This window comes from Vulpes vulpes, chromosome 5 (assembly GCF_048418805.1).
Source record: "Vulpes vulpes isolate BD-2025 chromosome 5, VulVul3, whole genome shotgun sequence".
Lineage (NCBI taxonomy): Eukaryota > Metazoa > Chordata > Mammalia > Carnivora > Canidae > Vulpes > Vulpes vulpes.
In genome coordinates, this window is record NC_132784.1 from 45,679,951 (window position 1) to 45,692,179 (window position 12,229).

Sequence of the window (12,229 nt, forward strand, 5' to 3'; positions counted from 1 at the left end):
CACTTGTAGCCAGTTTTTAAAATGAAAATGAAACTTTTGGCTATTCTACTAGGGGTAAAGTGGTATATTCTGTAGGGGAGGATCCTTGAAAGCATGTAAATATCCATTCCTTATAAAACTTTTAATTTAGCCATTTATTTTATATCAGTATGGACTCATTATATTCAGTTTTATTCAATGAATGGAATGCATTACTTTAAAGATACAATATTTCAGTGTATCAGTTTCTCTATATATGGCCACAGTGCAGGGTAGTTGGTTCTCTGACTGGCCTAGGATATAGGCAAAGCTCTTTAGTTCTCACAACTAGATATGACTCTAATGCCTGTGAGCCTTTGTCTTAACCTGTTTGCTTTTATAAAGTTCCTTTTGAGGGACGCCTGGGTGGCATAGCGGTTAAGCGTCTAACTTCAGCTCAGGTCATGATCCTGGAGTCCTGGGATCAAGTCCCTCATTGGGCTCCCTGCATGGAGACTGCTTCTCCCTCTGCCTGTGTCTCTGCCTCTCTCTCTGTGTCTCTCATGAATAAATAAATAAAATCTTAAAAAAAGGAAACCCAAATAAAATAACAAGTAGTTGAAAGTTGTGTCTAAAGGCATTCTGACAGTCAATTCTTTAACCCCCCCAGAATGCTATGCCAGGTTCAACTTAATTAAATCATTAGAAACTAGTTCACACTCATGGTGACACTCAAAGTTTATTTATTGCCTACAATTTTCTTTTAAAATGCACCTCAAAATCCCTGGTCCTGGGCTAAACTTCTGATCTTTTTAGATATCTCACAAACTCTTTCCTCTCATTTCTATTCTTTAACCTCTTTAGGTATCCCAGTGCCTCTGTGTTCATCAAGGCAACTGCCTCCCACTTGCCTTCCCTGTCTGGCCTGTTCACCGCATGGTTTATAATGTTACCCACTGGCTTGCTGGTCCATGAGTTCCCTTGACCAAGTCTCTATACTTCTATGGTGAAATATTCACTTCCTCTGCTCTGTTCTTAGGTTCCTGAATTGTGCTGAAGAAAATTGAGACCTTGTTCAGATCCTCCAAAATTCATGTTTTATGAAATCAGCAGGGATTCAGTACTGACTGAGAAGGATTTGGAATAAATACAGTCCCTTAAGCAAAGCTGTGTTCTAGAAACTAAAAATTGTCAATACTTGGTGTTTGTATATTGATACACTTTGAAGTCCATTCTAGGCCCTCCTTTCTTATCACTTTATACTCTCTCCCTAGGATCTATTCTTGCCTTTAGCTACCATTTTTTTTTTTTTAGCCGTGTTTTAGAGTTCCTGAATAAACATGGTAAAACTTTTATGTTGAGCATGACATATTTATTTTCTTTTGTTTTTTGTTTTTATTTATTTATTTTTAAATTTTACTGAAATTCAATTAACATTTAATGTTTCGGAGGTAGAGTTTAGTGATTCAACAGTTTTATATAATACCCAGTGCTCATGACATCACATACCTTCCTTAATACCCCTCACCCAGTTACCCCATCCCTCCACTCTCCCCTTCCAGTGACCCTCAGTTTGTTTCCTGTGATTAAGAGTCTCTTATGGTTTGTCTCCCTCTCTGATTTCATCTTGTTTTATTTTTTCTCTTTTCCTCTATGATCCTGTTTTGTTTTTTAAATTCCACGTATGAGTGAGATCATATGATAATTGCCTTTATCTGATTGACTTATTTTGCTTAGCATAATATCCTCTAGTTCTATCCACATTGCTGCAAATGGCAAGATTTCATTTTTTTTTTGATGGCTGAGTAGTAGTCCATTGTGTGTATGTATATGTGTGTGTGAGTGTGTGTGTGTGTGTGTGTGTGTACACAAACCACATTTTCTTTATCCATTCATCTGTTGATGGACATCTGGGCTCTTTCCATAGTTTGGCTATTGTGGACATTGCTGCTATAAACATTGGGGGTACAGGTGTCCCTTCAGATCACTACCTTTGTATGTTTGGGGTAAATACTCAGTAGTGCAACTGCTGAATCATAGAGTAGTTCTATTTTCAACCTCCATACTGTTTTCAAAAGTGACTGCACCAGCTTGCTTTCCCACCAACAGTGTTAGAGGGTTCCCCTTTCTCCACATCCTTGCCAACATCTGTCGTTTCCTGACTTATTTTAACCATTCTGACTGGTATGAGATGGTATCTCACTGTTGGTTTTGATTTGTTTTTCCATGATGCCAAGTGATGTTGAGCATTTTTTCATGTTCCTGTTGGCCATTTGTATGTCTTTTTGGAGAAATGTCTATTTATGTCTTCTGCCCATTTCCTGATTGGATTATTTGTTCTTGGGGTGTTGAGTTTGATAAGTTCTTTGTAAATTTTGGATATTAGCCCTTTATCTGATATGTCATTTGCAAATATCTTCTCCTATTCTGTTGATTGCCTTTTGGTTTTGTTGAGAAAGCCTTTTCTTTTGCAAAAGCTTTTTATCCTGATGAAGTCCCAATGGTTCATTTTTGCCTTTAATTCCTTTGCCTTTGGAGATGTGTCTGTCAAGAAGTTGCTGAGGCTGAGGTCAAAGAGGTTGCTGCCTGTGTTCTTGCCTAGGATTTTGATGGATTCCTGTCTCACATTTAGGTCTTTTATCCATTTTGAGTATATTTTTGTGTATGGTGTGAGGAAATCGTCGTTTCATTCTTCTGCATGTAGCTGTCCAATTTTCCCAACACCATTTGTTGAAGAGACTTATCTTTTTCTATTGGATATTCTTTCCTCCTTTGTCAAATATTTGATTATAGACTTGAGGGCTCATTTCTGGGTTCTCTGTTCTGTTCCATTGATCTGTGTGTCTGTTTTTATGCCAGTACCGCACTGTCTTGATGCTTACAGCTTTTTAATAGAGCTTGAATTCCGGAATTGTGATGCCACCCATTTTGGTTTTCTTTTTTTAACATTCTTTAGGCTATTTGGGGTCTTTTCTGGTTCCACACAAATTTTAGGATTATTTTTTCCAACTCTGTGAAATAAGTTGGTGGTATTTTGATAGGAATTGTATTGAATGTGTAGATTGCTCTAGGTAGCAGAGAGATTTTTAACAATATTTGTTTTTCCAATCCATGAACATGGAGTGTTTTATTTCTTTATGTTTTCCTCAGTTTCTTTCATGAATGTTCTATAGTTTTCTGACTACAGATGCTTTCCCTCTTTGATTCGATTTATTCCTAGGTATATTATGGTTTTGGTTGTAATTATAAATGAGATTGACTCCTTAATTTCTCTCTCTTCTGTCTCATTGTTAGTGTATAGAAATGAAGCTGATTTCTGTGCATTGATTTTATATCCTGCCACTTTGCTGCATTCCTGTATGAGTTATAACAATTTTGGGGTGAAGTCTTTTTTTGGGTTTCATTTTAGAGTATCATGTTGTCTGCAAAGAGTGGAGAGTTTGACTTCTTTGCAGATTCAGGTGCCTTTCACATCTTTGTGTTGACTGATTGCTGGCGCTAGGACTTCTAGTACTGTGTTGAACAACAGTGGTGATAGTGGACATCCCTGCATGTTCCTGACCTTAGGGGAAAAGCTCTCTGTTTCTTCCCATCAAGAATTACATTCGCCATGGGCTTTTCATTCATGGTTTTTATGATATTGAGGTATATTCCCTCTATCCCTACACTGTGAAGAATTTTGATCAAGAAAGGTTGCTATAGTTTGTCAGATGCTTTTTCTGCATCTATCAAGAAGATCATATGGTCCTTGTACTTTCTTTTATTAATGTAGTACATCACATTGATTGATTTGTGGATATTGACCCACTCTTGCATCCCAGGAATCAATCCCACTTGGTTGTGGTGAGTAATCCTTTTAATGTACTGTTGGATCCCACTCTCTAATATTTTGGTGAGAATTTTTGCATCCATGTTCATCAGGGATATTGATCTGTAATTCTCCTTTTTTGGTGGGGTCTTTGGAGCATGACATATTTAGAGCTTCAGATCGTACCCTGCATCTGAGTTCTAGACTTGTATATTCAAGTGCTTATTGGATAACTATCTGGATGTCTCAAAAGTGATTAAACTTCAACAAATATAAACCTAAACCCAGGATCTTTTCCTCTCTCCAAAACAGAATCTTTTTTTTTTTATCCAACCCATTGGGTAGGCCAGAAAATTGGATATCATTTTTGGCTTCTGTCTCTCATTTCTGTCATATATATAATGTGTTGCTATAATCGTGTGTATTTTACTTCCTGAATAATTCTTACAAATCTGAGCTGACATCAAGACTTGGATGCTCAATCAGTGGAGCTATCCAGTCGCCCCTGGAATTGTATCTTTATTTTCACCTTGCACAGCACTCGACAGTATGTATAAGTGCTAAGTGTATCATGAATTTTATTTCCTACATGTAATTCAGCAGTGATCAAAAACTTTAATCCAAAATAATTCAATTTTTTATTTCAATTCCTTAGTTCTACTCTGGACATTCTGATGGCTTACTAGTTAATCTCACTATATCTACAATGTTCTTTCTTCTCATCTGTTTATATCATAATAGCCAGAGGTGTATTTTAAAAATGCAGATATGATGATCTCATTCTTCTCTTTGGAAAACAAACAGATGAGATCTATAATGGCTTTTGATTTATTTTAGGATAAATTAGAAAGCGGTTAACATGGTTAATAGAAATTTTCACAGTTTGGTACCAATCTACCATCAGCCATATGATCTTCTGCTTTGAATGCTCTTTCTATTATATGATAATGTATTTCTAAATTATCTTTCCTATGTGTGGTGGGCTGCTTGTACTTTGTTGAAAAGAGAAAAAAGGAAAAGCAGCAAATAATATGAATAAATAATTACTTTATTGATAATGTATTTCATTAAATAAAAGAAATTTAGACATGAAAGTGTTCTAGATTATCACCTAAATTCAAATAAATGTGGATATCTAAGTTAATAAGTTTGAATAATAGATATGATTTCTGAAATAGATATGATTTCAAATTTAGTAGAAGATAGAGTTTTAAAATATCTTTTTAAAGATATTTTATCTTATGTTGAACATTTGTCCAAAGGGGAATTATCACTGGGAGATGAAGTAGGTTTACATGTTTGTAGAAGGAGAGAGACAGACAGGCTATTTCCATTTCAACCATTATATTCTTAGTGATGACTGTGAGATTGGAAAGGGAAAAAAAAGAGAATCTGTTGTTTCTCGCAGTGCATGTACTGGAGCAAATGTGAATTTCCTCCTCAATAGAGGCAGGCTAATTGCATCTAAGGGGAAGAGACTCTGCCCAAGAAGAGGATGCTGTTGGTCTTATTGTGCTTGATGAAGAACAGGAAAGGGTGATCGCAATGAAAAGGATAGGTTGGTGCTGATTTGGCAATAACTTCTACGTCTGTGGAGGCTGCAGCCTCCGTGCCCTCTTCGGTGACCTCCACAAAGGACTTGTGCCTGACTTTAGACACCACAAGATCCTGCCTCCCTGTCATGCCTGAGAAGTTGGCGCTCTTTGTGTTGAAGGCATCCACCATTCCCAGGGCTTTCAGTGTGGCCTTGAGCTCATAACTCTCTTCTACTTTGAACCGGGGTAAGTATAAATCCACCTGCCCGTTGCTCATATTCTGTGAGCTCGTCCACTCTATTAGTTTCTCAGCAGTGAGTTGATCTTCAAGCTGCAGCAATGGAAAAAGGGAATAGCTGACATGATTCTCAAGGATATTAAGCACGATTTAACATTGGATTGAATTGTAGAAAACTTTTATTTAAACAGTAAATGTAAATGCAGAAGATTCAGTTTATCACATCTTGTCTGAGCAGTCAAAAATAGCAGTCGTGAATATATATTATACAGTCGAAAAATATACTATATATTCAAGACTGTTATATTTATGTATATATATGCATAAATATCTATACATGTATATATATGGATATGTATGTGTATATATACATAACAGAATTATTAAATAAAGTTATTTTGTAAGAGATGAACTATGTATCTCTATTTTTTATACTCTACATAGTTCCTGACCTCCAGACCTTCCATATGTATGATATGCTTCATTTTCAAATAGACTTCTCTTGTTACTATCCTTGTGTACATAATTTTGTATACTCTAATTGAAATAATTTTTATAGTGTAGGTACAACTTTTATTCCTTTTCCTTGCTTTACTTATTTGTAAACATTTCTCATATAGGTATATATTTCTCTAATCAAGTTTAAATTATTACACAGTATCTAAATTGATATTCAACGTATATATCTTTACTTAATATTTTTAAGCATTCACTACGTGTCAGCCCCAAGTTAAACTATTGATAATACAAAGATGCACCAAAATTTTCAATGTCTTGAGCCACTTCTATCTAAAAGCCTTTGCCTTGTTTGGAATGGTTACCTTAGTTAAAGTCCCAGGACTGGGAGTCCTTATGTCATTGATAAGGGGAATTGCTGAGCTGAAGTCTGACATATTATGGCCCTTCACATGTGTTGTCATGTTACCTTCCCTGAGGATCTCCAAATCCCAGTGTTAGCATGATAGCTATTTTGTGTGCAGCAAGTTCTCTGTGGCTTCAACAGCATGGCAAGCTGTTGGAGTCATTGGAAAACTGCCATGTTTGGAATGTCCTCAATGTGCCAGATACTCTTCTAGATATTTCTAAATATTACCTTCACTATAAAAATTTTAAGAGGAAAATTATAATCCCCCCACATCTTAATTTTATTTATTTATTTTTTGATTCTGAGCAATGAGGCTCCCAAAGGACTTTTGAGCTCCTAGGGATTGAATACTTCCAAATTGAAAAGTAAGCATCAAAATAAATCTCTTGGTCCATTGTCTACAAAACCACTGTGATTTGATATTTAAAATGTACCTTTCATTATGTTAATTTACTTGTTTTGTTTATGAGTGAGCTTACAAATATTTCTATGTGTCACCTGCATATGAGTGTTCATTTCCTTGTCTTCTAATGAATAGACTGGGATATATTAGAAGTTCTTATGGTTGCAAAATATTAATGTGTGTGCCTAAGTATGTTTCTTTTGAACTGACATTCCATAGTTCCATCAGAATATTAATGGGACCCTTGATGTTGAGATTTTCTATATATTGTTCCATATGACACTGTGTTATTTAGGATATTTACTTTTTGGAACACACAGAATACCAGATTCTCCTTAAAAAGTTCTTTTTTAGGCTGTATGCAGAGAAGTACTCTGTACTTGAACTCAGTCAGCCACCACCACCAATCTGTGAGCATTGCTTCAATGAACAGCCCATATAAGGATTGTACTACTAGGAAATCAGGCAATAGTAGAAAGAATTGGAGACATAAGATTTTACCTTCTGCAGACCATCTACTTCGTGTGGCAGGAGCAACATCATGCTTAGATCTTTGCCTTTGTATGGTATTTCTAGGATCTTGGCTTGCAAGTCCTCCAGTGAGGTGAAATTAAAAACGTTGAATTGTCTCATCATCTGCACAGGTTTGCTTGTGTCCTGCAGTAATTAACGTGGCAGACAAATGCCAAGTGAGGCATTAGTTAAAAAGAAGATAATACTATTGAGATACCAAACACATCCTCTTTCTAAGGGATGATATGTGAAATTTGTGAATTGGAAGCAAGAGTTTCTTCAAGTATTTTTATCTAAAGTAAAAAAATAAAACAGGAAGAAAATACAACCATGACAAATTCATTTTTTCCCTGCCATTGCATGTGCTATTAGATATGAGTTTAAATTTAACATTCCATGTATGAGTGTGTTACATTATTATAAAGAAATTACAATACCTTGTCCAGCCAGAATTCTTTCTCCACTGTGTTTTTTGTATCAAATTTCGTGTCCCACTGTCCTTTAAAATAGACTGCGTTCACCAGAACCAGAATGGTATGGTTAAGAGAGTCCTTGGGAAACATATCCTTGATTTTTTCTGTAAAAGGAAAAAAAAAAAATCAAAGGTCTTCTGTGAAAGTACAAGTGGTTTGTCTGGAAGATGCTTTGAAAGTTACAGTGGATCATTTGGGCAAGTCACTACTTCAGGGACTGTGAGCAATAATTTTTGAGTTTCAGCTTTCCTTGTGATGCCAGCCTGATGGAGTTATCCTTGCTGGAGATACCCCATCTTGTCATGGGAAAGGTGTTCAGATTCATTGTCTTTGGGTGACGTCAGTCATCTCACACGGAATATGGATTTCAGCTACTCTTGAAGCACCTCCATTCCCAGCTTCCTTCCCTCCCTGAATTCTTCCAACCATACCCCCCGTTCTTCATTCCTCCCACCCTTTCTATTTTTTCAATGTTGGGCTTAATACTCTGAAGAAATAGGGCTTGATTGTTCTTGAGGACAAATGGCATGAACTCTGTAACCCGAAACACATGCCCTATGCTGTCAGATATTACTGTCTGGGATGTCTTCTTCTCTATTCTGCACTTTGAGAATTTAAAGGATGTGAACCCAAGATGGGGTTGGAGCAGAGACTTGGGATCCATGAAGGTACTGTCTTCTGTGATCATGAGCAAACACCAATTGCCAGCTATATTTCATTGTAATTATCTTTCTGTCATACAGAAATTCCCTTTTTTGCTTTTCACCTTTACCTGGACCATTCCATCATCTGCAATGCTCTCCTCCAGCCTCTCTGCAAAGCCATCACCCCCACCCCACTGGCACCCCAGATGTTGTCAAGAACAGATTTCACACACAGCAGGGATTCAAAAAAAAGTGATTTTTATGGGCAATCTCTCATACTCTACCATTAGTTTGGCTTTCCACCCAGGAATTTATCTTCTTACGACTTTCTTCTGCAGCATTGTTAAAATCAACAGATTCCACACTGGCTAGGTAAAATTTCTTAATGTTATCCATGTATTCCTTTGATGGAGAAGGAAGAAAGTAGGAATTAAGAGTAATTCATCAGTAATTACGTATTCCCAAGTTAGTTATCTTCAGTCTTGACAAAATACAGTACAGGAATCTAGGCCCTGAGAAATCTACTTTTTCTTGCCCATGCGTATTTTATACAGTTCGCATGTGGGTAATTTGAAATGCAAGTACAGGCTGGCACAACAGTGAGGTCTTTGAAAGGCAATACCTTCTGGACATAGGCTGGGGCAGAAGAGGCTCTGGGTTGCAAACTGCAAAGCATGATGCTCCAAAGGAGATGGTGTGTTTCTGGGACTCCTAAGCAGTACTATCAAACCTTAGGGTTCTTGCTTTTGCTTATATCTTCCATTCTGGGCATTCAGTGTACCCCTGGTACTTCTTCAACTTTCCTTAGAACTCACCAAGCCTGCACTCTCATCAGTATCCCATTAGTCATACATTTCATGGGTCATTGTCCACCAAAATTTACGCTATGTGACTGAATGGTATCAGATCATTGGGGCATCTCATGACTTCCTTTGCTACTGAATCTCTTTTGGGTTGATGACGTGATCCCTAAAACCGGATTTTATATTGGTGGGTTGTCAAGTTCTAGGATATTTCATTTGAAATAGTTGAGGCAAAGGACAAAGGACCTGGGATTCAGGTTAAAGGTATAGCAAGCCAAGTGAAACTTACTTGAAGAAATTGATACTTTTTTTCTCCATAGAACTTGTTGGCCATATTCAGTTCATATGCATCAGTGGGTTTCTTTAATTCGGTCAGAAGCTTTTGAAATTGGTGGTGTACATTTTCCATCTTTTCAACCTTCAAATATTAAAAAGTAAGCTCATTCATTCTCTGTCAATGTAAATATGAATACTAGCCCCATGTAAACTGTTAGACCCAAAGCTATACTTTGATAGTCCTCAGGTGACATTTATTGTTATTCCTTGATTTTAGGTGGATTTACTTAAATATTCTTCAAGATCCTTATAATTCAGTCTCCTTCAGGAAATTTCTTTCTGCTCTGAGTAAGTAATCCAAAATTTTCACTTATGAACTATAGATGTAGCACCATTCCACCATTGGATTATCTTCTGATTGGTACAAATGGGTTAGGTAAAAACTTCCCAGCTAAATTTAGGCTTCTTAAGGGCTAGAGTCACATTTCATTTTAACAGCTATCAGTCATATAATAATGTTGAATTTGTTTATTTCAGTTATATTATGACATGGAGCCCTTTACACTACTAGATTGTATTTCTTCTAAGACCTGTTGACCATGATCAATGGCTCTGCCCTCATGATAGTCATACTCTCTCTCTCTTTTTTTAAAATTTATTTATTCATGAGTGACACACAGAGGCAGAGACATAGGCAGAGGGAGAAGCAGGCTCCTTGCAGGGAACCCCCTGTGGGAATTGATCCCAGGACCCAGGGCTCATCACCTGAGCCAAAGGCAAATGCTCAACCACTGAACCACCCAGGTGCCCTATGGTGGTCATTTTCTAAGTGTAGGAATAGTATGTGCCTGGTAAGGGCTTTACATTTGTATCTCTCTTTATCCCTATTCAGATGAAAACAAGAAACTCAGAATTAAATAGACTTTCCAAAGAGACACAGGTGGCACAGCCAAATTTTGAACCTAGGCCTGTCTGAATCCAGAACCTTCTACTTGCTAGCTAAGAGTTTTGGACCTTAAGTTTATAAACTCATCTCATCTCATCATCTAATCATTTCCCAAAATATGCTTGGAGGCATGCTTATTCCTGTTTAGTCCATTAATGAATGAATTAAAATTATATTATTTTAGCAAAAATATTGTGATTACTGTAATTATTGTTACTCTGCAATAGTATTGCATAAAATTTATCAGTTTCCAGTAATCGAGGCACTGTTGTAATGTTTTCCATCTGTTTGTATGCATTGAGGCAGATTATTTTATTACTCCCAGCTTCCTGGGATGAGGTCATGGTGCCTTAGAACAGTTGTGTCTTGCTCATCTTCCCTATTGGTTAACAGCAGAGCAGGAATTTGAAGCTCTTTTGGCACAGTGCTGATCTCCCCTCAGGAGACAAAAGTATGAAATAAATAAGTATGTAATATGAAACGAGATGCAACTCTGTCCAGTCTCTTTTACCTAAGAATTTCCCTAAAAACGGACTTTTCACAGTTTATCTGAAATTCCTAGCTTAAAATATGGGCCTCCTGGATATGCGATTCTCCTTCTAGACTCAAGTGCTCTGTGACTCACATGATCTGTTGTAGTTCTTCCTGTTGTGCTCTCTGTGGCTTCATTAAAGTGAAGGACCTGGAAGAGACAGGAAGTGGGATAAGAAACCTACTCAAAAGATCTGGAAATAAATTAAGAAAAAAGTAAAAGAAAGAAAGAACCCAAATCCAAACAAAACAAAACTCCCAACCCCAAACGCAAACACAAATCCAAACCAAACCAAACCACTAAACAAAGGAAAAAGAGAATAGAAAACTTCATTGCAAGCATTTGCTCCTTGGAAAGCCACAGCAAAGCCACTTCAGAGAATCCTGTGTCATTATTCATTGATGAGAAAACATGAAATGTTTTACATGAATTTAAGTCAGCATGTCACTTCTGCCATTACTCTTCCCTTTAAGCCTTGCCCCTGTTTGTTGTGCAATTGTGGGAGTTCATCTGGGCTATCAGAGGAAATCTAGGTCCAGGGAAGTGAATGGAGCAGAGCCCTGGGGAGGGCATGTGCCCCCCACCCCCCCCATCAAGCTCTGTGCTTACCCAGTCATGGGAATGCTTGCTCGGCCTCCTGTGCTACACAGCCAGATCTGGGGCCATCTGCACACAAGCCAACAGAGAAATCAATCTAAGCTGGTGACCTGTGTAGGAAGTAGACACTTACCTTCCCAATTTCAAGTGCAGTATTTTCTTTGGCACCTAGGTAGGTCATGGCTAATGCTGATGAGATGGAGAGAGGCGAGAAGAAGATGTTGTCACCCTTTTTTGATGTTTTGAACTGTTGGAACAGATCAAATGCGAAGCGGGTGTTTGCTGCACTGAGTGAATTCATGGCGACCTTGGTGTGATCTGGAACTCCTAGGAAAGGATCAGATTCATTTCATGACTTTCCTGAAGGAAAGATTAGTTTGTAATGAAATTATTTCTTAAAAGAAATGACTTATATTTGGGTTGTGGGATTCTGGCAACTAAAATTTTTCTTCCTTCTACTTTTCAAGCCTCTTTCAGTGTATATGTGTAAATTTCATAACTAGACGACTATCAAAATTACTATTTAAAAAAAACTTTTGTGAAAAAGTAATAAGACATCTTTATCTTTCATTGCTCACTGGCACTCCTAGGCCTAGGTAGAAAGTTCTTTATTACCGATACCAACACAAAGATTCAGA

General features: G+C 37.2%; 1 protein-coding gene across 2 annotated transcripts; it reads right to left on the reverse strand.

The window, feature by feature from the left end:
- Nucleotides 1–5,230: 5,230 nt before the first annotated feature.
- LOC112919225 (serpin B4) lies at nt 5,231–11,892 on the reverse strand. Of its 2 annotated transcripts, none has more exons than XM_025997574.2 (7): nt 11,725–11,892; nt 11,088–11,144; nt 9,530–9,658; nt 8,722–8,839; nt 7,758–7,897; nt 7,309–7,401; nt 5,231–5,632 (listed from the first exon to the last, which is right to left on the reverse strand). In XM_025997574.2, the coding sequence occupies exons 1-7, from the start codon at nt 11,890–11,892 to the stop codon at nt 5,231–5,233; spliced, it is 1,107 nt and encodes a 368-aa protein (XP_025853359.2). The 2 variants fall into 2 exon arrangements, with proteins under 2 accessions (XP_025853359.2, XP_025853358.2); XM_025997573.2 differs by having other exon boundaries at nt 7,309–7,464.
- Between the last annotated feature and the right edge of the window lie 337 nt (nt 11,893–12,229).